Source organism: Chaetura pelagica, unplaced genomic scaffold, assembly GCF_000747805.2.
Source record: "Chaetura pelagica isolate M959 unplaced genomic scaffold, ChaPel_1.0 scaffold104, whole genome shotgun sequence".
Taxonomy (NCBI): domain Eukaryota; kingdom Metazoa; phylum Chordata; class Aves; order Apodiformes; family Apodidae; genus Chaetura; species Chaetura pelagica.
This window is the reverse complement of record NW_009953786.1, coordinates 9,241,275-9,268,841: the sequence shown is the minus strand read 5'-3', so window position 1 is coordinate 9,268,841 and position 27,567 is coordinate 9,241,275. Positions and strand designations below refer to the sequence as shown.

The 27,567-nt window shown below is 41.0% G+C and overlaps 1 protein-coding gene across 1 annotated transcript in view; it reads right to left on the bottom strand.

Moving 5' to 3' along the window:
- The window catches only part of PHACTR1 (phosphatase and actin regulator 1), a 301,044-nt gene that overhangs the window by 105,017 nt on the left and 168,460 nt on the right, over positions 1-27,567 (bottom strand). The window contains exon 2 of the mRNA XM_010000934.1: positions 12,555-12,719. Coding sequence (XP_009999236.1) covers positions 12,555-12,719 — 165 coding nt within the window. The remainder of the gene's footprint in view (positions 1-12,554; positions 12,720-27,567) is intronic.

Below are 27,567 nucleotides of genomic sequence, written 5' to 3'. Positions count from 1 at the left end.
GAGCAGCTCATACATTAATTACTTTCAGCAAGAGGAAAAAAGCATCTGTAGCAACGGCTGAATGAGACTATAGAGATAAAGAACTATAATTCCTTTAGTTAATAAGTAAATAAAAGCCAGAAAAGATTTGCAGAGTCTTTCAATTACCAGATCATCATCAGAGAATACAACATCAGTGGAGTAGTAGGGGATTTACAACTGACAGGGGTTATGGTGGGCATTCACCTGTTCCTTTTTCACAAGAAAAAAAAGTACATCAGTTATTCATTCTACAATCAAGATACTCCTTTCCTTTGCCATTGTTCTTTCCAAATTAATTAAGGTACAAACGTGAAATTTTCAAATACTATTAATTCAAGGGCTGAATGAGACATGATCCAAAGAACAATTGCTGAGATCAAATACTGCAAAGTGTCATCTTTTTGTATAACTCAGAATATTAGATCTTGGCTGATGTTGTATGCTTCCTAGCCAATGATACAGGCTGTAAATTCTTGAAAATAAACCACAGATCCGTAAAATTATAGCCATTTTTCAAGGTACTGTTCTGGGTAACCAGGATGAGGATGGCCAAAGCCTAACACCCTACTGGAAGACTGAGGAAGCACTTTTTCACTTATCAGTAAGCAAAAGATAACAGACAAACAGTTCCAGATGCTGTTATGCAGCCTTTATACAAACCTCAAGATCAACTAGAAAATCAGAAGAAATGGGTGAGTTGTCATGTCTCTGTTCCACCCTGACTAACACCTGCCCTCTTGCCGTGCACAGGGAACACAGAACTCCCACAACAGTTCTGCATTCAGTTGTCTGCAGAGAAACCTCCTTCTCCCTCTCAGGGGTTTGATCCAAACCCCACACAGACCTGCAGAGTGCCATTCACACCCTGGCTAACACCAGGGGGCTTGGGAAACTATGTTCCAACCAGTTTACAGCCAGAGTTGTGAGGTGGCACAGAGCTCCATCACGCTGCAAAGAGCACTGAAATGCTCAACAGGACAGTGTTAATGCATGCATAATTGACACTGCACCTCCAGAAGTGGCTGCCATGGCTGTCTTTTCTCTTCTCTCTCTGTTTTGACTCCTTGCTCTCCCCTACACTCACTATCACACGGGGTTCTCTTTGGAGGGCAGCTCATAAAGGGCTTCCAATTTTAAAAATGGGAGAAAAAGCTTCCTGCATCATCAGCTGTTCTGGTGAAGATACTGTAACTATGATACAGTTAGTTACAGGTAAATATAATATTTATTACATGCTACTAATGTCTAATTTCTGTCCTCCAACTAACACCATGTCAAGAATACCTTCTCCTTCCTACCTCCTTTTCAAAATAAATGGAAGTGAGGTTACATAATGATTCTCCACTTATCATAAAAACCTCTATTTCCAAAGACAATTTCTGAGAAGTTCCCTGTCCTGATCTTTGCCTTCTTTACAAAGGTGTATTTGCTGAGAGGTGTCCCTCATATTTTGGAATCAAGACTGAAGTTGTAAAAGGATGCCAGGTGTGCTGCTACTCTCCTAGACTCATTATCCAGTCTAAAACCAGAAAAGCCAAGGTATCCTTTTCTGTACCAGCCAGCCAATGCCTGTTTTCTCCCATCTATTCCTGTGTATTTCTAGCAGCAGTAGTGGCTTTCTTGCCTTTTGCTGGTCTAGTCGACAGCTTCACTACCTGTTTCCAACTTTGGTGGCAGGACAGAAGACCATACATGAGTTATGTTTCTGAAGTTTAGAGAAACTGGGAGTATGGTTAGAGAAAACTGATCCAATTTACCATTCCTAGATGCATGATTAAACAGCAAAACATGTAGGAAGGACAAACCCATACGAAACCAGGTTTCATAACTTGTTTTGGTCATGGAATTATTGAACTGTTTTTCCCCACAATTTAAAACCAAAATCTTCCACAGAAGATGATACATAAGAAGCCACTAGCTGGTGAGAAAAACCAACACTCAGGTATGTATAAACTTTAGTCCAAATGCCATTGAATATTAACTCAAAGCCAACTACATCTTTTTCTAACTGATGTTTAATCTACCCAAGCTTTCTTTCTCATTAGATATGAAATTGGGAGGGATGCTACTATGACTACTTAACATATGCTTGATCCCATGCCCATGAAAACCAGAGAGAATCCAACCATCATTTTTACAGAGCTTTTGATCAGGTCCATAAAGCACACAGACTGTTAGAGGTACGTGTATAGCTTTGAAAATTTAAGTGCCAGCATAGAAGTGTAAATGCAGTATTGATTCTTGATGATGGTGATAGAAAGTTCACAGGTTTCAAAGTGTCTTGAGGCAGAACACAAATATAAAAGGCTGCAAGGGTGAGTTTTGAGTACATGTGCACAGCCTGGAAACATTTTGGCCTGCTGACACAAAGCTTACTGCTGCAAAGAGCTGAACACCCACAGAGTCCCAAGGTCATCTTTTAGGAGCAAAGCACCTCAGAGAGGAGACTGTGCAGCTGGCAGAAGCCTTCATGGCCTGTCTGTATGAGCAAAGGCTTTTGTTATTCAGCAACTGCTTGCCAGGCACCCTGCACTCAGTGAAGGTGGGGTGGGGGGGAATTCACCAGCTTCAGCAAGATGAAAATCAAACCCATTGTCAAACACTTTCAGCACAAATACATGTCACTGCCTTCAGGCAGCAACATTTCTGGGCACTCTTTGGACCTTCCTCAGAGTGCTGCTTATCTGTGCATGTTCAGCTGTCAGCTCCATGCTACTTTTAACTAAGGAATTAATGAAGAGCACATGGAGACCATGAGCTTCCTGCGAAACAGTGAGGGATTGGTGTTCTCAGGCTCAAGCAGTAGCCTAGTGGCAAATGTAAATTGTCTAGTAACTTCTCTTTTAAAACAGGTGAATTATGTTGTCAGTTAAGTTGAAAAAGTATCATTCAACACAGCAAAAGGATAATTTGTACTGCCTGTTTCAAAAGAAAAAATATTGTTTGGGACTGCCTGATTAACTTGGAGAGAACTGCTTATAGATCTCTGAAGATACAAAGGACCAAGAGTGCTAATTATCAGATTAAAACATTTTTGAGAGGAATTGAGGTCTGTTTCTTAAAAAATCTACGTGCACGTATTGAGCTGCAAAAGAAGAGATTGAGATATTCCATTTTCCATATATTCCTACAGACATATGTGCTACTGCAGCAAGAATAAAATTAAGATTGACTGATGTTCAGTGTCATGGATCTATTCTAGCATTACTTTTATCTCAAAGTGTGGGCCATCCTGTAGATAGCAAACAACTCAGATGCAGTTAACAACAGATAGTATATCTTCAGCTTACACAAATAAATGGAAACCAAAATAAGTCTTATTCTTAACTACTCCATTCTCCTATATAGAGACACCATACTATGGAATTGAAACAATTCTGAAAATGTTACTGGTATCAATAAAGCAAATTATAAATATTCAGAAAACCCTTATTTTTCTTCAAAATAGTGAGTTTAATTTCTAGCAAGAATTTGAGATTTTTAAAAAGACTTTCTACTACAATCACATGGGGTTTTTAATAATCTTTTACTGCTGGGATACAAGATTCTCTCTGAATGACTTGACTTAATGAGCTGCAGGTCTGAAGAAACCCTACAGATGGACAGATTGACCAAAAAACACTTGAGGAGATCTGATGAAATTGCAATTAAGTCTTGCAATACTTAGAGCGCAATAATCTACAGGCATTGTTTGCAATGAGATTGTGATGGGTTAGCAACAGAATGTGGAAGAGAGCAACAGCAGCTGTCTCTCTTCACCACTAATCACCACTTCAGGCTTCTTTTGCCTAGTCCCTTGGGTCAGTCCAAGCAGGCAGGTATAGCTCTCACCCAACAGATCCTCTAAATCCCATCTCTTATGACAGCGAAGGTAGTTACCTGATCAACTCTTTCCTGCACACTAGCTCCTGTGGCTACTTACACAGGCACTCAGGAAAAGCAATCTGAATTAAGTGATTCAAGGAGGATCACCAATGTCACATTAAACATTTGTGTGGACGTTTTTAATTCAGAATTGATTTGGCTTTAATGAAGTAAAATAAAATGAATGAGTTTATGAACTGAATAAACAACCACCCAAGGGCTTATGATGATACAACTAATCTGTTTCATATTTATGGTTTAAATAATTTGTTACAATGTAAAAACATGCTCTAGTATGAACAAGACCAAGACTAAGATTTCTAATAAATTGTTCTTCATCAAGCTATATTTGATTCCCAACTCATATTCTGATTCCCAATTAATAATCTGTTGTTTCCTATTAAACCTCTGCACACAGGTCAATTCAGTTTCTCTTTCTAGCAACTATTTATTATTCCTAAACATAGTAGCCCCAGCAGCCCTGGAAAGAGCTCATGAAGCTAACGTTTTGTCTAGGTGACTGCTCCCTGTGTTTCAGATCCCCATGGACCAGGGATTCTCATCCCTGCTGCCAATATCCTATACATCTAGCTGTATGTGCCTTTTTAATGCAGCTCACAGACATGGAAACAAAGGGCAGTTACTGTGACTAAACAATCCCATCAGATTAGAGTCATTAGGCTGCATGTTCACGTTACTGTACCAACCCATTTCCCAATCATAACACGGGTCAGATGTCAATCAGGTCACGGATATGGTAGGGCTCAATCGAGGTACCACCCCGCTGGCCTCAGGGATTCCTGCTTCATTTCCTCCCTGAGGGAAACACTGAGCAAGAGCAAACCAGTATTCCAGGAATAAAACTTCCTCAGCAGCGCTTCCAAGTGAAGGTGTTTAAGCAATTTTGCTTTCAGAAACGACTTGATGTCTGTCTTTGAAAGGCATGAGAAGTTTTCCTCTCCATTACTCTGGGAGCAAGAGAGCCGTGCTCACCTCTGACCAAACCCAGGGGCACTGCTGGAGTCACCAAGCACATTTCCCCAGCTGAAGCACCTGCCCTCTGCGATACCAGCCCATGCACCTGCACAACATGGATTACTGACTGATCACAATATTCAATGGCTGTTACTTTGATGGAGTAACAAAAATGACCCGGGGCATGAGTTGCTTAAAAGCAGAGTCCTGTGATCAGCCAGCATCCTCCTGGAATGGACCTGCAGTGCTTTTTAGTGTCCCTGGGATAACCGGGTGCTGCAGCTACCCACTATTGCTCAGTCTTTGTTCTCATCACAGACCAGATGTCTCATGGCTCCAGCATCACTGCGAAATGTTATTTCTCCCTGCATCTTTAAAAAGGGGAGTGAAAACCTGAAGAACAAAAGCTAACAGTCTGAGAAATACTATATAATTTCCAGGCTTCAAATGCAAACTAAAAATAAAAAGCAGCTTTCAACGCATTTTGTTGTTAAATGAAAGCATCCTAAAATAATCTGCAAAGACCCAGTCTGATGAAGACTGTACATTCACGAGTCACAGCAATAGAAGCTGAGGATATGCAACGTTTTTTTATGAAAGAATGAGCTTCTTCCAAAGACACTTGTTTTCTCTCCCTCCAACCATATATTCCATTATTGCTGATTTGCTTCTTAAAACATCTCCAACCAATGTTGTTCTCTAACCCATACACCATGAAGAAGCTTATGCTATTAACAGCATCTATTTTTCTATCCTCAAAATTTGCCACAAATTCTTTAATGGATTAATTATATTATTATATTATTTTAACAGGAATGCACTGTTGTGGAATTATGTTATAGTAATACACTTTGGGCAGCCTCAAATAATCTTTGCAGCAGCTGGAAATGCAATTAGCATTAAGACCAAACATTAAACAGCCTCATTAAACATCTCTTTCCTGTAAGAAAGGACACATTGAAGGGCCTTGTCTCACATGTTCCATTAGAGGTGGCACACAGTTAGAACAAACCTAAAATGCATTTTTCAGTCCAGGTAAGCAAAGTCCACTTCTTAAAGCCTGGAAATGTTCTGCTGCAGACCTCAGGAATACTTCTCAGTAGTGGAATACACATTTTTGAACCACGAGCTTCCATTTGGCAATTCAAGTACAAAAACAGACAACTGCCTTAACTGCCTTCTGTTTAGAAATCAGATCTGCAGCTTCCACATGCTTTTGAATTCTTTTAATCTGCTTAAATGACAGATCTAAACCCACTGATTACTTCGGCAATAAAGCAGCAAACAACACCCAGTGCTTTCCCTTTCTATGAAGTGCCTTCTGCTACCATAAGCTTTGGGCTGTTTATCTCATTCCATGGTTGAAAATGACCGCTGGCTTTAAAGATCTGTGGATCTTGGATTCCATGGCACTAAGCAGATTCACAGGCTAGTTTTCCTCCATCTATAGAAAGGCAAAAGGACAACTTTTTTAGAAGTTACCTATAGTTTTGCATGATTTCTGGTGCAACTTCTGTCCAGCTTCTCAAAAGACATGAAAATTCTAGTGCATGCAAAGAGAAGATATGGGAAATCTGCATTTAGACCTAGAATATATATTTTTTTCATTTCCAAAAGTACAGCATGACTAGTTTAACAGCCCAAGAGTTTTACATGAGAAAACATACCAGGCAATCACTGACAAAGGAGAAGGGAGTAGGAAGGTTTCAGACCAGCACTAGCAACACATTATTTAATTTCTACAGATTGGAATATTCTGGAAAGCAAAGTTCAAAATATTTACCTATCATAGTTAGAAATTATCATCAGCAGGAGTAAAACGGTCCAGGAATGTTTTATGAATAGCAGTTACTCTAATTGCACAGATTTACCACATTTTATTTTCTTCTTGTCATTCATGAGAAACATTGAAAGTCCTTGCCTGTAAGTGTTGCAGCAGGAATAAAACAGCCCAGGAATGTTTTATGAATAGCAGTTACTCTAATTGCACAGATTTACCACATTTTATTTTCTTCTTGTCATTCATGAGAAACATTGAAAGTCCTTGCCTGTAAGTGTTGCCAAATTTAAACAATCCCTCTGCTGACTGGGAGACTTAACTTATATAAACACATTGACATATGAATTTTTATAGAGCACTTAGAAAAAAAAACTCTGGTTGGAAAAACCAAAGAAACCAAGGCTTAACAAGAGAAAAAAATAGCATTTGAGCATAAAATGAATGGCTGTTTCAATGCAGATTCTGGGAGTGGGGCAGCTAAAGTTTGCATGAATGGATCTTGTGTTGGCACTCTTAATTTTTGTAACTGGCTTGAGTGAGAGTGAAAGTGAATGGAAGAGGATGTATGCCCTCCCTACAAAGCAAACTGAAAAAACCCAGATGCTCCCTTTTAGGGCACTGTCTACACTACTGGGCTTCAAACTTTAGATCCAGCACACAGACCTCAGCTATTCCAGTTTAACGGAGTAACTGCTAGCAAGAGATTTTCATCCCTGAACAGACAATTATTAAGAGAGTTTAAGGTCTTTGGGCAGATCAACCCATGAATTTTCTCTGACAGCCCTGGCCCCTCAGCCCAACCTTCCAACTGCTGATGCCTGGCTCACACTGACTTTGCCTCTTGGCTCTTCTGATATCCTGGTCTACTTTGTTCAGCCTCAGTCATTATCCCTTCAAACTTGCCAGTCTTACACTTTGAGACGGGTTCCTGAACACCAACCTCTACAATTACACTAAGCAAATGAAGCCTTAAATGAAGCAGGATTGGGTCTTTCCTCTTCTCAGGAGGGGACCCCAAACATGAGGCTGGTAAGTCACTGTGTTTCTTTGGCCACAGAACAGAACATGGCTGGCTGGCTCACCCACAGGTTTTAGGGATGGGAGTTGTGGCACTGGAGAACTGATCTGTCCTCAGTGCCCTGTGGAAGAACTTGTAAGTGTTTCTAGGAGGGGGAACGGGGACACAAATGAAGGGAGATTTCAAAATACCTAGGAGAAAAGGCTGAGCTGAGCAGATTTGCTTTTCTCTTTTTAGTATTACTGATTGTCTCAGACAACTGCCTACTTGGCAATAGAGCTGCTGTGGAGCTTACTTCTGACACTGGACATTCTCTGCTCATTGTACAGGGTGCCTATGTACCTAACCCAAACATGGCTGAACTCTTTGCCTCTCCTGAGGCAAGCTGAGCTTTCTCCACACCTCATAATTTCTCACCATCTCCTGCTTTCTTTTTCTCATTCCAACCAGTTTCCTCCAAATTACAAGTGGCATGCTTCCTTCTCCCCTCTGTCCATGCACTGCAACTCAGGGAGCAAAGGTGGGGGAAGACAAATGCATCAGTTCTTTAAAATGAAAGTCACCAGAAAAGTGAAATGTCAAAACAAGACATTTTCCCCTATTCATACTCCTCCAAGCAGCTGAAATATTTGTTTTGGGGTTTTTTTGCAAGCAGTTGGCTCTTGATGAATCCAGTAATAAAAAAATTCAACGATACTTGAAGTAAGCCCAGAATTCATCTTCCCTCAGCCTCCTTTGTTTCAGAAGCATTTCCTTCTCCAAAACATTGCCAGGAAATGACAACTGACCTGCACGTGTATGGCACTGCAATAACAGAATAGCACACCCAGGAACTGCTTTCAAATTCACATCAAGGTGAGCAGAACACGAATGAGATATTAAAAATAATGGCTGAGGAGACAGTCAGCTTTCTCTTTTGCTACCTGCTTTGCTGATCTCCAGGCAGCCCAGTGTGGCTTTAAAAATCTTGTGCAACTTGCTGGAGGCTTCCCAGCTGCATCCAGCAAAGAAACACGCTCAGGCAAAGAAAGGCCACTGTTTCTTCCTGGTTTATTCTGCCCTAAGTGGGCAGTTATAAGAAATCACAGTTATAAGAAATCAGTTATAAGAAACTGTCCCATCAGCTGATACAATCTTGCCATTTAGAAGTTAGGCTGTGCTTCCAAAGCTAGAGTTGTCAGCTTTATCATACTGCTCATTGCTGTGAGGGGCCCTCAGCCCTCCAGCATAATAAAGGTTTCCACACTTTCTGTGCAGGATGAAATCTTAGGTGAGTTATGAAAAATACACCACACCTTTGACTATGGCATGAACAACATTGTGGCTGGGTTTAATTTCTGTCTAACTCCTTGTAACTTTGCCATCAGGAGCATTTATGTTGTATTGTTGGGACTTTCAGTGTCCAACAAAGAACTTTCATTAGGACCTTCTGTGGCAAAATTATTTGCAATCCCTGTACTGAAAAAAGCTCTGTGCTGGGGGGATGGAGCTTCACTTCTGTCCAGAAGGAGGAGGATTACTGTGAGAACTAACTCATTTCTGGCCCTGCCGTGGTACACTAGTGTCCCTCACACACCAAAATCTCCCCATTTGCTTTGAGATGGAGCCTCTCGATAGACGGAGCTCATCTGAAGCTCAGGTGTGTGTCTCAACCAACCTCCTTAATACCTGCCAGCAGAAGAGCTCATTCAAATCGGAGCCCAGATGCAAGCTCACTTGGTGCTTACCATCTGCAACAAAAAGCCAGCCACCCTGCAGTGTGACCTTTTCTACCTGCTCTATCACTACAGAATACCTAATGATGACGGCTCATGAACAGCCCAGCTGCAAGATGCCTGCAGCACAACCCACAACTTTCACCTTCGTGACTAAGTTGGCACCAAGACAATGTCAGACCTTGAACCTTTCTGCGTAGTTGCTACAGGGATATCAGAGCCAACATAACCTGTAAACGTATAAAATATATCAAATGCATTGTTTTAACCTTCTGCTTGTCAGTGACAATACAATAATGAAGATGGAGGATGGAAGACTTGTTAGGTTCGAATGTCACAATATGAATATTGATGTGCTGAAAGGAACCATATATAACAAGCATAACATTAAGGTCCTCCATTAGGCAAACTGCAGGTTTTTGATCTCAACTCATGCAATTACCAGGTGTCAGAAAATAACTTTTCCTACCACCTTCAAGAGTTTTTTGCCTAACGACCACTGAACTAAGGCATTAATCTCTGAATAAATCAGAGCTTTTGGTCTGATAAAGATATGGATACAAAATGTTAGTACTTGGAAATCTCAAGAAAATTGAAACTTTTCACCCTTAAATATCAGCCAGAATCTCTGTTTCTTCCAGTCCTCTCCCAGAAAAAAAACCCTGTTCATTTCAAAAGAAGTTTCAACAGATAAGGTCATGTGTTTTGACCCTTACCACTTTCAACACTTAAAATAATTGAATCTATTGTTGCAGCAAATAAGAGCCTCATACAATCTTGTATTAGAATTTATTTTTTGATAATTACTGATGTTCTATGCAGGCGGGAAGGCTTGGTTGCTTGCCTGTAGGACACTAATGGGAAATATTTTTTTTCCAAGCATCACATTTATCAGTGCACTAGAAGAAAATAAGCCTGTATTAGGAAGTTTCATGCTGGCTCTCATTATGCTATCTCATAAACTTGTCTTATGATTTATCATAAAAAGAAAATATATTTTCTCAGTTGAGATCAGAGGTATTAGATGAGAGGTCATGGAAAGATGGCAGAAAAATGGTAGTTTTCCATTGCAAAATTTGATGTATCACACATACTAAGTTCAACTAATGCTGCTGATGGTCAGGGAAGTCTGGTAGGATCCTGGTGGACTCCCGTTCCTCAGGGTCAGGGATGATGGAAACTGTGGGGTTCCCAGCTCTGGTACAGTCCAGAAGTAAATCTCTCCCAGTGCCTCCAGCAGGGTGCTCAGGAAATTTGATGTCCTTGTCAATTTTGCTGCAGTTAGTAGCAGGGGAACTGACAAGAATACCAATTTTGCAGAGCAGCTGCAGGATACTGTTAGCTTATTAGAAATTTAAAAAAAAAAAAAAAAGGGCTTTGGATTCAGCTGAGATCAAACCCAGTACTGCAATCGACAAACATTCCCTACAACCTGGAGACCCAGCTTTTAAATTACTTCTTCAGACTGACATCCCTCTCACCAGGAGAGCTGATCTGCTGATAGGTCTGATAAAACTTCCTTCTCCTCTGAGAAAAGGAAATACATGTTTTTTACTCTGGTTTTAATCACTGTGTACTTTCCAAATGTTTTGGTAAATGGGGCAAATCTACACAACACTTCTTGTAATGCCCCGAGCAGACTCTGCAGGCATATTCAAGCCAGCAAATTAATTGGTCTAACCACAGCAGTATGCAACTCAGCCAGGAGCTGGATAAGCCATACAAATAAATACTAGGCAGGCTTTTACAACCCATGGTATGTTCTGAACTGCCGTGGTTATCCTAGTTAGAACCAACTGACTCAGCATGCTGGGACTAGCTTCAAAGTAGCTATCAAGCTATCACTGCAGCAACCACATACCCTTAAGAGCTACACAGTTTTCATGGAAATCCTGCTAGACTGCACAATGGTTATGACTGATACAGAACATGAAAGAGAAGCCTTTTGTTTTGCAGAAACATGTCATTTGTGGTGACAATAGCTTCTCAGCTATTAAGTAAAAAAATGCAGTCATCACCCAGAGTAATACAGCCAACTATTCCAGTTCATTAGACTCTGACAAATCGGAGAGCAGTTTAAACAGTACACAGCAAAGAGCACCTTCAGGTAGGAAACCTGAAAACTCCTATTCTGCATTTAACCTCATGCAAGAATTTGCACGTAGATATATGAGACCTCTTGAGCAATTGTGGGATATTTTCAGGGGTACAGGCTTTGAGGTGCCAGAGTTATGGTCAACTCTTGCCTGAAAGCTTCCACTGTACAATAAACAGGTCAGAGAGCAACTGGGCTGTAAATCAAGCCTCTTTTGGCACTTAAAGGAGAAATAGCCTCACGGCTTTCTTTCTAGTTCTAGTGAAAACAATAAGAAATCAGAAGAAAATTCATGCTTTCTCACAGACAATCCAGACTCAAGACTTGCAAAACCAGATGCACTAATTTTTAGTCATCATTGAAGAGCAAAGAAAAGAAACCATCTAAATACAAAGCTTGAAAGCAAACATGCCAGGTACAAACTTCTACCATGTGCATCAGTGCCTGGATCCGGGACTCTTGCTCAGACCAATTTAGAATATAGAAACACATTTTTGTTGTTTTCCATACTTATTTTTTAAATAAAGAGTCTTAAACAAGGAGTGTTAGAAAGCCCTGGCAGAAGGAGGGGTGTGGCAGGAAAAGAGATTTGTTTTTCTCAGAAAACAAGTGACACATCTTTCCTGCCCAATGGAACAAATAATTTATGGTTACGCCAAGTTACTCAACACAATGTCAACTCCCTTGTAATGTATTTTTCTCACAGCTCTGTTAGCACTTACAGGAGTTTCAAAACAGCTAAATCTTCCACTAGCCTTGTCTTTTCACACTGATGTTCCCTTTACCCACAATCTGCCAAATCAATGTAGCAATATTTCTTCTGGGTTACTCTCTAGCTCTAGTAGTAGAACCTGAATACAGAGCTTTGGCAAGCTGCTGCTTTAATTCTAGAGCGCCTAATGTGTCACTTCGTTTTTTTTAAAAGAAGAAGATGCTAACAAACTTAAAGATCTCTTAGAATCTGAGAAATCTCTCCAAGACAAGTTTCAACAACCTTAAAATATATACGAATTAGGACTGCACTACAAACTCTTAGCCTCGTTGAGCAGTTCCAGATTAACAAACCAACCCGACCACAACTGTTACCTGCTGAAGTGTGCTTAAATTTTTCACTCTTCTTCTTCCTCCATTTCCATGGCTTAAAAAGTCTTCCAAGAGTGGCAAATTTGCTTCTTCTTCTGATTGGAGGTGTGTGAGTCCCAGGTACTAGAGAATCTGAACGCATTGCAGCCAGTCTTTCCGCTTCCTCAGCTGTCGTTTCAGCAAGAGAAGGAGGAAAAAAAACACAAAAAGGGAGGGAAGTGAAATAAATGCTTTAATAAATTATCAGAGAATCACACAGATGGTCACAATTTTCCATGGTTACTGAGATCGTAAAGAAGGGAAAAAATCAGAGTCTGTATTATTTTAACATTATGCTCTTTGACTTAAGTGGAATCCATAATCTACTGTAAAGATCAGTATTAACAATCAGATTCAACAGGAATATGGATTATCACAGCAGCAAAGTTATAATACTTAACAAATTATTCTGCATTGCTCTGGACAGCTGGCAGCCCATCCGCCAGCCATTCCTGGGGAAGCATGACAGACTAGGGAAGAGAAAGCTCCAAATAAAAAGATGTAATACTGCTTAAAAGAAATATTGCAAGCCTTGTATTTTTTTTTTTTTTTTAATTATTATTTTTTCAATGGAAAGTAACATTTCCATGAACTAATATTAAACAGGAGCAAGCACTTTGATAAATGATGACCCTCTAGTATTACTGTGTCCATTAAAACTGCCAGGGTTACAAAAGGGGCTGCATAAGGAATTTCCTAGTGACAGAAAGGGTCTTCGAAATTCAGAAGGTCCCTTCTACTCCCACTTTTCTGTCTACTCATTCCACTCCAATTCTTACACTTATCTTTTAACATGGGCACTCAGAGAATTTTAAGTGGGTCCACACCTAGGGCTGAATTCCCTGAGGGTGGGGGGTACAGGTTTTCACTGAGTTTCTGTTATTAAAATACTCAGCTTTCTGCAACCGTTACAATACATCATGATAGTCTCAACACTTAAAAAAATCCGAAGAATTTAAATTACTCTTCCTCCCAGATGAGAGCAAGAGGAGTCTGGGGGTGGTGACTTGGTGCAGTTCCATTGCACGGTCTTCCCCTCACATTTGAAGGAAATGTATGCTTATATTTTTCAGAAATAACCTCCCTGTGAGGAGAGAGTTAAGCCAGGACCACAAAGCAAAACACCAACAGGGCAAAGGCACCAGTAGCCCAGGGACAACAGTCTCTCCGTGCCCCAGCTGCCAGGGCTGCATTAAGCTCTCCCAGCCCTGGCCTGAAGCATGTACTCTCTCTATAAAAAAAGCATCTGTGCCATTCAGGCAGCATGCAGGAACTGTTTTTGTGGTTTGTTTGTAATTTGTTTGTTGTGGAATTTTTTTTTTTTAATTATTTTTTAAGTTGTTGTTGGATTTCTTTTTGCTTGGTTGGTTGTTTTTTCGTGTATTTTTTTTAGGGGATATAATTTCCCAGGCTTGTGTTGTGGTGTGTCACTGCCAGTAAAACTGATTTGAGTGGTTTGCACACACACAGTTTGGATTCATAAAGACAGAACATAGATCATCACCTCTCCTGCTATGAAGACAGCAGCCCAATGTTTCTATTTCACGACCGGTATATTAAATATTAACCTCAGCCATGAGCACAGGCTCAGGAACCTCTGCAAGAACACAGCTCTGAAGGGCTCAGTGCACCTACTTCACACTTAGAGAATCACCAGAGATTTTGGATGGCAATTTCTTACACATCTCAATGGAAATCTTTCTGAGGTTTTAAGTGTGCCAAATTTAGGTGGGTTTTCATGGGAACAGCTGGAGACACATTTCTAGCACAAAGGAAGTTCCACTATCAGAAATCTAAACTGAAATACTTTTTGAGCCCCTCAGGTTTTTGCAAGAAGTTTGGTTATTTTGCTATTGCTGTTTTGTTTGTTTTCAACGTTGGCAACAAAATCCTTTTTCCTGTAAAATATCACTGCCAGATACAACTGCCTGTAACTTTCTGGAGAAAAAACAAAGCTAGGCAGCAAGATACAGAAAGCTCAACTGCTCCAGTGGAAATGGTTAAAACCAATTACTCTTTGGGGTAATGGAGAGAAAGACAGATATTTCTGAGAGCATCATCTTTCCATTTAAAGCAGAGGAAAAAAAGGTAGTCTAGTTAAAGCATGTCATTCTGTTCAAGCCCTTTGTGCCTGACTGCCTAGAGGAATGCCTTCTTATAGAGAGAACCCATTACAAGGCTCTGTCCTGTGCAGGGGCTGGGACATGCTGCATCAAGGCTGGAAATTGCCTGGTTATGCTGAACAAACCATGAAGGTAGAAAGAAGAGGAAGCAAAAATTTCCTTACACTTTCTGATTTCACTGGAACGTGCTGGGTTTTGAGAAGCAGCATAGGGTATGGACCACCCCACCTTCTATGCAGATCCAAAAGGACCATGCCTTTTCCCCCTCCTCCATTTTTAAGATGCCTCTAAAGCACGTAAGATGACACTTGTGTTCCACTGCTGTGATTTTTTTTAGAGATGCTGCTAAAAGCAATGGGCTGGTGTTGTCTTTGCTGCCTTACCTGTATCAAAGTGGCCCACTGAGCAAACTGAGAATGGCGACTACTACTGCTGCTGACTTAGGCTTCCTGCTGCATAAACACACAGCTGAAACATAATGAAATTCCACTTCCTGCTCACCCTCTCTCCTTTTCCCATCATTAAGCCACCATTTCTGCTACCCAGGTGCCTTAGTTACTGTATCTCAAGAGTTGCAGCAACTCCTCTGAGAGGTGATTCTAACTGGTACTGCTGGGGCCATTCCCCACAGAACTGACATCCCTTAATAATCCTCTCCTTTCCTAACGCACATCCCCTCTGTCCCACACCAGCTGCACTTTCACTGCCCCCGGGGAAGCCTTTCCCATTCAGGGTAAAAGAGTATGGATTTTCAGTCAGGCAAAACTAACACTGAAGTAAAAAGGGATTTACCCAAAGGGCGGCTTCATTAAAAGCCAAACAGAGCAACAAAACCATTTCCATATTTTGACTGCTCTTCCCCGAATTACAGTAACATCTCTCCCACAGATCTGTGTTCCAGGGGTCCTGCTGTGCTCTCCATGAACTATAAACGTGGCCCTTCTCCTTCCTCTCCAAACACACACAGCTCTGAGATTATGCAAGTAACAGCTCTTTTCTCCCCTTACTCCTATTTCTCAGAAGGATTACCTCTTTTTTTTTTTTTCCCCCCCCACAAAAAGTATTCTCAAGAGCATTGCTGATTCAAACCAGAATAATCACTGGCTAGGAATGAACCCTGTTAGCATAAAGCCATGACAGTTTTAATAAAGCACGAATAAAAGCAGACCATGATGCGAGAGGTAAAAGCCAGAAGTAAATGCCAGAGTTCTATGCTCTTCTTTGCTGCTGCATCTTTCGCTTGAGTTGGCCACGTTTCTCGGCCTTTTTTGGCTCCTAATGGCTATTGACTGGCTGTGGGCTGCAACACCCACTGCTGACAGCAGGCTTCGTAGGCTGGTTTCACACCCTTGGTGTTCCCAAAAAAGGTGGTACTTGCACAAATGGAAACCAACCCAGGCCTTCCGCATTTATTTTTTTCAGCCTTCAGAGAGGAAAACAGTCGCAGCAGTCCCAGCTCGATCAGTCTGCTGCACAGGGAGAATGAACTGCCATGCGCATTAGTGCCTGTAGTCACAGTGCTGAGGTCACATCTGAGGCCAGCGCCATAAATGTGATGTTTACGGGTCACGGATGCTGCTGATACTCTGTGCTTTTGGGATCTTGTTCTGAGTTTTTTCCAGGACACAAGAGCTCGTTGTTGAGACAGAGACACTGGGACCTGCACTTAAGGCATGAAAGCAATGCACTCCCCTCCCACCTTCTTCTGTCTGAACTGTTGTTCCAGAATAGAAACAGGGAAACTAAACCTGAGAGCCTTTCACAGATTGGTATGCTGTGAGACAGATCTCAAGATTTTAATGTAGAGCTTAAGACATTTGAAGTGCATGTAGACTGAAGAGCTTAAGCAAGACTTGTGGTTTGAATCAGAAAGAGCATCACAAATCAAAATATTTTGCACCCAAGTGATGCAAAGAAATTTTACAAACTTGACTGAAATACACTACAAAGACTAATAACAGTAGAAGTCCAGAAAGCTAATTTATTCTCTTATCCCCACCCTCCCTTTTAAAAATTTGATTTTGAAGCTAACCCTGGATTTGAGGTCTTTTTTTGTTACTTTGAGGTTTGTGGGCTGCAAGGTATTGTGTGGACACCAGACAGACAAAATTACCAAGGTGAGGATGAACAGTTTCAAAAGCAGTTCTTCAAAACAGTCAATTTGCCAGTCCAAGAAAAAAAGAGGCCGGGCCTCTTCCGTATATTCTTGTCTCAGACCTATTCTGTATGTTCTTATGAGTTTCCCACATCTTTCAGTAGGGTGTCAATTTTCAGAAGATCCAGTAAGAGATAATACAGGGGTGACCTATTTTTTAGATTTGAGAAGTGTCTCGAGCAGATCAAAGGCCCTCCCAAGGACACAGTAACTTAACTGGAGAACAGTAACCAGGTTTGTCATTCCCATGTCTGTCTGGGATTCACAGCATCAATTAATGTTGCTGATACATCACATGTCCAGCTTCCACTTTAGGAAAAAAACGTTACTTGTTACTGAGTGATTTCATAGCCAAAGTCTGAAACCCACCCATCCCATCTATGATGTTTTTAGGTTTTCTCTAAGGTCATTTCTTAACACTGTTCATAATCAGACACATGATTATCTTAGCAGGCTGTTTCCATCACAAAGTTAGATTTTAAGCCTTCCTAGGAAACAGCAATGGCTATATTGTGCTTTCTGTTTAGGATCTTTGTAAGTGATGTGGATGATGGAATCAAGTGTATCCTGATAAAGTTTGCTAATGATACCAAACTGAGTGCAGAAGTGGACACTTTGGAAGAGAGAGATACCCTTCAGAAGACCTGGATAGGCTGGAAGAGTAGGCTAAGAAGAACCTTATGAAGTTCTACAAGGACAAGTGTAAGGTTTTGTATCTGGAAGAACATACTCCAGCAGTGCAGCACAGCCTGGGATCTACCCAGCCAGGTAGCAGCTCTGTGGAAAGGGACCTGGAGGTCTTGGTGGACAAGCTCAATATGGGTGAACAGTGTGCTGCTGTGGCAAAGAAAGCCAACAGGGTGCTGGGTTACAGCAACAAGGGCATCACCAGCAGAGACAAAGATGTCATCGTCCCACTCTACTCAGCACTTGTCAGGCCACACCTGGAATACTGTTCAGTTCTGGTCCTCACTATACAAAAAATATGTTAGCAGGCTGGACAGGGTCCAGAGAAGGGCCACAAAGATGATCAAAGGACTGGGAAGCCTGCTGTACAAGACAAAGCTGAGAGAACTGAATTTGTTCAGCCTGCAGAACATCTTCCAGTATTTAAAGGGCAGCTACAAAGAAGGTGGAGACTCTGTTTTTACAACGAGTCACATGGAAAAGATGACAAGTAATGGGTCAGAGTTACTCCTGGGAAGATCGCAACTGGACACAAGAGGAAAATTTTTTGCAATGAGAACAGTCAGCCACTGGAATAATCTCCCAAGGACACAGTAACTTAACTGGAGAACAGTAACCAGGTTTGTCATTCCCATGTCTGTCTGGGATTCACAGCATCAATTAATGTTGCTGATACATCACATGTCCAGCTTCCACTTTAGGAAAAAAACGTTACTTGTTACTGAGTGATTTCATAGCCAAAGTCTGAAACCCACCCATCCCATCTATGATGTTTTTAGGTTTTCTCTAAGGTCATTTCTTAACACTGTTCATAATCAGACACATGATTATCTTAGCAGGCTGTTTCCATCACAAAGTTAGATTTTAAGCCTTCCTAGGAAACAGCAATGGCTATATTGTGCTTTCTGTTTAGGATCTTTGTAAGTGATCTGGATGATGGAATCAAGTGTACCCTGATAAAGTTTGCTAATGATACCAAACTGAGTGCAGAAGTGGACACTTTGGAAGAGAGAGATACCCTTCAGAAGACCTGGATAGGCTGGAAGAGTAGGCTAAGAAGAACCTTATGAAGTTCTACAAGGACAAGTGTAAGGTTTTGTATCTGGAAGAACATACTCCAGCAGTGCAGCACAGCCTGGGATCTACCCAGCCAGGTAGCAGCTCTGTGGAAAGGGACCTGGAGGTCTTGGTGGACAAGCTCAATATGGGTGAACAGTGTGCTGCTGTGGCAAAGAAAGCCAACAGGGTGCTGGGTTACAGCAACAAGGGCATCACCAGCAGAGACAAAGATGTCATCGTCCCACTCTACTCAGCACTTGTCAGGCCACACCTGGAATACTGTTCAGTTCTGGTCCTCACTATACAAAAAATATGTTAGCAGGCTGGACAGGGTCCAGAGAAGGGCCACAAAGATGATCAAAGGACTGGGAAGCCTGCTGTACAAGACAAAGCTGAGAGAACTGAATTTGTTCAGCCTGCAGAACATCTTCCAGTATTTAAAGGGCAGCTACAAAGAAGGTGGAGACTCTGTTTTTACAACGAGTCACATGGAAAAGATGACAAGTAATGGGTCAGAGTTACTCCTGGGAAGATCGCAACTGGACACAAGAGGAAAATTTTTTGCAATGAGAACAGTCAGCCACTGGAATAATCTCCCCCCCAGGGAAGTAGTGGATTCCCCAACACTGGACACTTTTAGGACTCAGCTGAACAGGGTGCTGGGACCACCTTGTGTAGACTGTGCTTTTGCCATGAAAGGTTGAACCAGATGGTCATTGAGGTCCCTTTCAACCTTGTATTCTATGATTCTGTTATATTTGTGCAAATCTATAGTAACAGGCTGTAAATCATCTTGGCCCTAAAAATGCAGTTGACTAAATGTGCCAATTATTTTTTAATTTAAAAAAAATTACCAACTTAACACTCCTGATTCCCAATCCACATCTAACTACTCTTATTTTACAGATTAGTTTCCAACAAACTCCTGTTGTAAGGTTTCTTTTGACCTCTGCACCCTGAATATCCATCACTTCAGACCTTATTCTAGCAGCTCTGTTCAACACTAGATGCAGATGCATCATGTGTCTTTTTGAAATGACAGGAAACCTGAACAACTACTGGCTGAGCACTTATGTCTTCTCTTTATCTGAATGGGAATACTTTCAATTTAAAAAGTACCTTGGTTTTCTTTCCGGAAAATGGTTCATTTTCTGCTCTTCTATTATCATTTCTTCTGTTATTTCCCTTTAATGTCTCTTTGCACCTGGAATTAATTTTCACCAGCCCTCCCTTTACTATTCAAATTGCCCATTTAAACTTTTCCTAACTTCTCAAAGCTCTGTTTTCCAACGAAAGCCAAGGCAAGGCACGCAGCAGTTGAAATGCAGTCTTGCCAAACGAGGATGATTGCCTCTTTGGTTGACAACAGCTCCCACTGGATGTATACATTTGCAATGGCACCAACTGGGTTGGCGTAGTGGGTTTATGAGCCATGAAAAGGCTGTCAGTAGCTTTCCTTTGCATGCTAAGCAGCACTCATGTTTTCCAAACCCCTGCCAGTTATGCCCACTCCCCAGATGTGTAGCACTTCACATTGCACCCATAAACTGAATCTCTCACCCTTTACACTTCAGCACAGGTATCAGACTGTGGTACAGCTCTGCTCTCTGCTGTGCTCTCTTTCTCAGTGTATTTATTTCTCTTGTTGGAAGAGAAGTGCAAAGAATAGCTTTGGAAGCTCAGTCCCTTTAGGACCTTGATTTCAACTTCCCCGCATTTTGATGTAAAACGTTAATTATTCATGCTGACTGCAATCTGAGAGCTGGTTTTTAGCTTCTGCAAACTATACTGCACTACATGTATCACTCTAAACATACCTTTAATTGACATGAAATCTCACAAAACAGCAGGTTTTCTTGGTGTTTTAATATAGTACATAAGATTTTTACTTTCAACAAAAGCGCTCAGAGTATGCCATTAATAGCTACATAATCTCTTCCTATAAACCTTGCAATTATAGAATATAGGATTGTCAGATTTCACTAATGCTAGCTATTCTGTCTCTTTCTTATTGCTCTTACTACTCCCTGTGTTTCCCATCTCTTACATGTTTATTACATATAGATTCAGGTCTAAATCCAATAAACAGAACTGCAGCTCCTCATTTTTTATGTGCCCATAGACAGAAGCAGAACCCACAGGTCAGTCCTGGGCATGACACACACTGTGTGGGGGCTCAGCTGCTCCAAAATGGGACTCAGAGCAGCCACAACCAAAAGCAAAACAGGGCCAGCAGAAGAAAGCCAGCTATCCTGCTTTTCTTGGGGCTACAGGAAGACAATTCCACAAGTACCAGGAATTACTCTGCTAAGGAACTTAAATTTGAAAGGAAGAAATCTTACCCTTCCTAAATGGCAAACTGGGAGGAGGTGCATGGTTTGTGCTTTTAATAAAGGAGAGGAAGTAAGATGAGATGCAAGGACTTTTCTGTTAGAGCAGCTATAGCATTTATGTGGGAGACAGAACTACAGGGTCACTTTTATCTTCCCCCTGAAAAAGTTCAAGACCACATCTGCCATTTTTATTGGGAACACTACTGCACTTCCTACTGTGATGGATGGAAAAGCACTCTCCATTTCCCCTACTAACACTGGTATAAAGAAGAATTCAAGACCTAGTGGGTCTTAAAGAAAGCATGAGTGGAGGTAGGGCTTCTGATGGGGCAGTCATCTGTCAGCACTCAGATCCTATTCCAAGGCTATGCTTGGGCTTTTCCCTGGATTAAATAACCCAAACCTCCTTCTGCTTCACTCACAGATTGAAAGAAACAGCTGGTCACAGCTGTGATTAGTTGAGAGCCTGATCCTATCCAGCTATGTACAAATTAGAATAAAGGGGAGTGAAGATACTGCTTCTTACTGTCCTTGTTCCTTTTGGTAGGATCTATCTGTGGCATGAGGGGAGAGAGGAAAGGTGCTGTCTCCTAGATCCTCTCCTCAGAAAGCTGGAGAGGATGGATAGGTAGATGGATCCCTGTTACCAGACCTGGCCAGGCACCTAGTGAAAGGAATCTATTTTTCAGCTTGTGAAGAACTGCCATAGAAAAACTCCTGTTCTGGTGTAAAGAGCAGCTACAAGCAGAATTTCCCATATAGGGCATCACTTCCAAGGCACCCTCATCATACTGTCAACATACTGTCATACTAAAAACTCCTATACTGAACAAACCTGGGCCTTTCTAAGTAAATATGGCAGAAACAGGTTCTGGGAAAGCCCTGGCCTAGAGCGACCTGTGCAACCTGGAGCAGAGCAGTCTCTAAGTGCAAACACATTGAGAGTTGGATGAACTCATTCAACCCATTCAACTTCTGAGACTGAAAACAGTTGAGAAGATGGAATTGACCCGCATACTCACAACTAGCTGTGTCCTCCAGCCCATAGCATTAGAAAAATACAACTCTTTTGAGCTCCTTAAAAGGTATTTTTTCAGAGCTTTCAAGAAGGAGATTAAATCTCACACCAACAAAAAAATTTAGAGGAGAAAGCTGAGCAGAGTTCATAACCACAAGACTCTTTGCAATTCAAGGCTCTAACACTACGTGCAACATAAGAAATGCTACCAGGAAAAAAAGATGCAGTGGTGTTTGTGACCATCTCCTCAGAACTGGGCACCAACCACTGGCAACACCAGTAATGGATCCAAATAATGTGGATAGGACTAAGCACCATGGCTTAGGGGTTCTGACTGTACCAGTGCAGACTCTTGGGTTGTCAAGCAATCCGAACCACCTTTGAGTCACCCTCAAAGTCATGAAGTCTAGATTAAGGTTCATCCATCAGAGCTCAAGTTCTTTCTCAAAGCCAAAGCTATGGATGACAGAGAAGCTGTCTTCTGTTGGGTGAGTCTTCAACCCATCCAACAAGAAAAAAAACAGAACTGAATTCATGTACATTCAACGTCTAAGTTTAAAGCAATGAAGAAATACATCATAACACATTTCCCTGCAATTTCATTCAGTGAAGGACTTTCTACCAATTAAAAGTGTGTTCTTGAAGGAGTAGTAGTGATTACATTTGCATGGTTGGATTTATTTCTCACAAAAGCCTGAATTGCAAATTCCACACAGCTGCAAAATATAGAAGTAATCCAAGAAAAGGATCTGGTCCATGGAAGTCCATAGGCTTGTTGCTCCCATTTTTCTAGACCTCTGCTACCAGGTGATAATTTCCCTAATTGCCATGTGGACAGAGCTGCTCACACCAAAGAGCACACAGCGCTACCTGCCCCTCACCGGGAATCAAAGAAATTTCCTGCCTTTCTAAAAACAAACCACTAGTGTTTTTTATTTTGGGAAAGCCTAGAAAAAAATATTTTAAATGCTTCTAGTTTCTTAGGGGACTTTTGATGGATTGAACAATTTCTCGTCTCCATTTTTTGAAGTTCTCATGAATAGGAGGATCCAATATTTTTACTTTGTTTAACTAAAAATAGTCTTTGGAAGACTATTCAGAAACCTGAGAGGGGCATGTTCTCTTATTAAAAGTAATCTCATTCAGGAAATGGCATTACAAACATTAAGCTTTCTAAACACAATGGAACCATCTCACCACTATCATCACAAAGATAAAAAAATTAAGTTTTGAATTACTTTAATGACTGGGAGAAAAGGAACGAAGTAGCTCATTTAAGAGCTATAAAGTTCAAACCATCCCCTTGTAAAGTCTATATGCTTCTCTTGGGAAAAAGAAACTTCTATTTCTGATCTTTAAAGAAACATATAGGAAGTTGGCCAAGAGGAAAAGAGTAATTATACCGAAAGGCACATTTATAAGGAGTAAAAATATGAGTTAAAAAAATATGCTTCCCTGGACTCTACAAAGAGACAATCTGCATTTATACTCAGGAATTTAAAATAACGACTACATACTTCTCCTTTGAGTACCTAAGTACAGCTACATATGGTCTTCACTGATTGTCATTCTGATGGGAATTCTTTTATTGATTCAGATGATGGTTGGTTTAGACTATTGGCCGTGGTGAAATACGTATTTAGTCCATTATGGTAGAGGCTTGGGTTTCAGAGATGAGTACTTGGAGGGGAGAAAGATACTCACAACTCCTTAAAAGTAATGAATAAAGCACGGCAGGTTGCTGACTAAAATACACAGAGTATTTCTGTGTGTGTTTTTCATGGCTGTGGTTTCACTTTTTTTCACCCTCTTCTTTCAGCATTAAGTTTTTGGGTGTCTCATGGTTGCTGAGCTCTGCAGGCTATTGCTCTTGCTCAGTAGATTTAAAGGAAAGCCTCTGATTTTAAAAACTGCTGCCCACCAGGTAATCAAATTGCTATATCTATCTAAGAAACATTACAGTCAAAGGAAGGATCTATGCATGTATCTTCAAGTTCATGAATAATTCCAAGTCCAGCAACCAGAAATAGCTCAGAAAACGAGAAAGATTTTAGATCAGAGCTAAGGGAAAAAAAAAATAAAATACCACAGGGAGCCAAGAAAACAGGATCATTGAAAAAGCTACTAAAATAGTTCCAGTTGATTTATGCAAGAAAATAATGTTAGCAGAGAGAAATGAATGAAACCCTGACCATACCATAATGAACAGCAAAGGTCACAAGACAACAGGATTATTTTATAAAGCCATCTAGTGACTGGATGACTGTCTTGGGAATAAGGAATATAATTTGTCCTGGAGGCTATTAAAACGTAGAGAAAGTCGGTCTTTCTCTTTGCTCATAACTAATGAGATGAGCAGAAGGAGCAAGAGAAGATGAACTGCATTATGTGTGGACCTTCTCACGTGGGGTTGAGACGTGCAGGATGCATACTAAAATGTGCCTCCTTACTGATGCCAGAGGAATGTATTGACCAAAGCTGTAAAAGGGACCTTTCCAGCATGCTAAAATTCACCTACAGAAAAAGAAATTGGCAGAGGAGGTTTACAGCAAGTGGTCTTAAGTGAGTGTTTTCCTGTGTAGTGATAGGAATGACCTCTTCTCTGCTGTTTGAGATAGGAACCCGTGCCATGTTGTGAGCTGTGAATGCGAGCGGGGTGCCCCAGCTGCTCCATGGGGTGTGCCTGTACAGAGCCTCTTGACCATGAAATTGGCTGTGAAGTTCATTTCAGAGCACTGTGAAGGTAACTGTGATAGGCATCTGCATGAAATTTCATTTCAGTACAGAAGCAGGATAAAGCCCAATCAAAACCTGACACTTCTTACAGTTAAACCTTTTTTCACCCCTTCGCTGCTGGCACTGGAACAAAGCAACATGATGATGAAATCTGACTTCCTTAAATGCTGAAAGCTTCCTCTCAAAGTTATCAAGATTATCCTACCAGGCAGATTAAAAAAGAATCCAAAACACAACTCCAGTGCAAGCCTTTCTGAACATTTTTGACAGTATAAATTGCCTCTGTCTATACGACCTATGGGGAACAGTGCTCTCAATTTTAAGTACCTATCTCATGGGCAAAGTATCTGTGCAACATCCTCCAAATGTCACAGATCCCCTTCTCTCAAGTCAAATATCAAGCAGCTCAGCTCACCAAACCTGTACATCCACCAGTAAAACTGAACTGGAATCACTGCCAAGCAAACCTACTTTTCAAAATTTTCTTTACTTACACAGCACTTGGTTTGAATTTGCCTGAACCGCAACATCTGGCTAAGTACCTCATGCTTTACAAGGTCTGTGATGGTGCTCAGAATGACAAATCTCCCAAGCATTTTGTACAAAGGAGGAAAGAAGAGACAGAACAGATGCTTGCAGGTACCTACACACAAACATAATGAAATGGAGCCTGGCATGCAAAACCTGTTGTAATAATGCAAAAAAATGTGAAACAATCACAGCAAGTAAAGAACAACATCTTCAACTGTCTGCTAAACACAGGGACTTGCTTATTAGTTCAGAGCAGCTGATTCCTAAAATTACCACTCACTGTCATATAGGCCTGCTTTTTTTGTTCGCTATTTATCATGCAGAGCCCAATGTCCAATGAAGGCTGAGGGAAAGAAAAGCAAAGGAGAACCCCAGAAAGAAAAAATATTGCCAAGAAGAGCTTTTCCTCTATGCAATGCCAGAAAATGCATTAGTGAACTAACGCTTCTCTTGCTGCTTGGTGAACTGGCTATTCTGCCAACTTGAGATGAATAGGAGAAAAACAAGGGTCAGCTCACTGGAACTACAGGATCTCCCTATTTTCTTTGAGGCTCATGGGTTTCCATGCACAGGACAAGCACACAAGGGAAGTGGTGTCTGACTCTGATTATAGAAATGTATCAAAAGCCAAAATCAGAGTAGTAACTTGAGTACTTTCCTAGAGTCAGACAATGCAGACAAAATGCTGGCCTTATTTTAATGAAAAAAGAAAGAGAAAAGGAAATACCTCCTGAATTCTAGCTTGTTTCTGCATGCCACTTAGGGGGGGGACTTTGATGGAAAAAAGAAGCTATACAACTGAGCCTCATTATTCCCCCATAGTTTCCTGCTTAGGTATCTTGTCTAATTCTCTCCAACAACTGCTAGAGGAGCCAAAGACTGGCAGCTGTAGAGAGCAGACAGTCAGAAACTGCTCTTCTCAATTCATGTGCTGCAGGAGGCAGTAAATCCCATCTTAAGTGTCACAGCAGACTGGTACAAGACAGCCTCTCACTCTTATGGCTACAAACCTGCAGACAATTACTTTGGGGCTGTAAATATTAATGAAAGCTTTTAGTCATCACACTCTATTTCTCATCAGGGTACAATTCAGACTGTAACAGCCTAAGTCCCACACAAGTCTCTGCGCTCGCCTCTTCCTTCAGCTGCACCCAAATTTAAAAACATTTATCCAATAAAACCACTGTGGTAATGTAAGGAGAGCATCCTATTTTGCTGGTGTATGGCAGGAGAGAGAAGAGGCTTTTCTATGCTGGTTCAACCTCCAGTTCAACTAGTTTCCATTGTCTGTCTGTCTCTCCATCTCTCTGTCTCTCCGTCCATCCGTCCATCCACCCACCCACCACCCACGCACATGTCTGCATTTACACGGCTGACTATTCACACTGAGCATCTTAATTTTTAGCAGTATTGAAATTTTAAGCATATTGGGAAGTAAAATTAGAAAGATAAGATGCTACAGAGCTCCACTGCAGCAGGACACACATACTCTGTATCCGTTCAATTTCAGCTGATGTAGAAGAATTACCATTTCTACTGATTTTATTTATCTATTTAATTTACCAAAAGCAAGATTGACAAATAATTCTCCATGCTAAAAAGAACATTGGAGCTGTGCACATCAGATAGTATCTGAATATTGGAAAAGTCAAAGCAGCTGCACCAAACGACTGTGTAAAGAGGGATAATGCCAGAGCCACAATCCTTATGACATGGACTGCTGACATTAGGGACCATGGATAAAGTCCATGTGAACATATGGATCACCCATACTTCAGAGAAGCCTCCTAATACATGTACCAAGGATACAGAGGATCACAGTGGCAATTCCAGACCTGGCTCATTTGTCAGGATGTAGTTAATGATTGTTCTAATTATTTATCTAAAGATCTCCAGTGCATTCAAGTCTGCTTACCAATGTTTCCATTTGTTGATTCTCAAATCTCTGTTAAAAAGGATAACTAACATTCAGGACAATCGTATTTGTGTTGCAGTTGTACACCCTTCAGCCCACTGCTGAAGAATATTGTTATCAACTATTTCTAACAAAAGCTAGACACTTCTTCCTTGAAATTACTGGATATTCTCAGTGCTACCATCATGACACTTTTGTGCTTCCAGACCTTTACAAGGAAAGATTTTAAATACCATTACACTCTGTTTTTTCAAACAGGTAGTTGGTTTCTTTTAGGATGAAATAAAAATAATTCTTTGCTACCAAGATCTCCCAAGATAAATTAAATAGTTGGATCCATTTAAATTTTATTCCCTGCACTCCTATTAAACAAAGCCATTAGACTAACAGCCTGAAAAATGTCATACAAAAGATGACAGA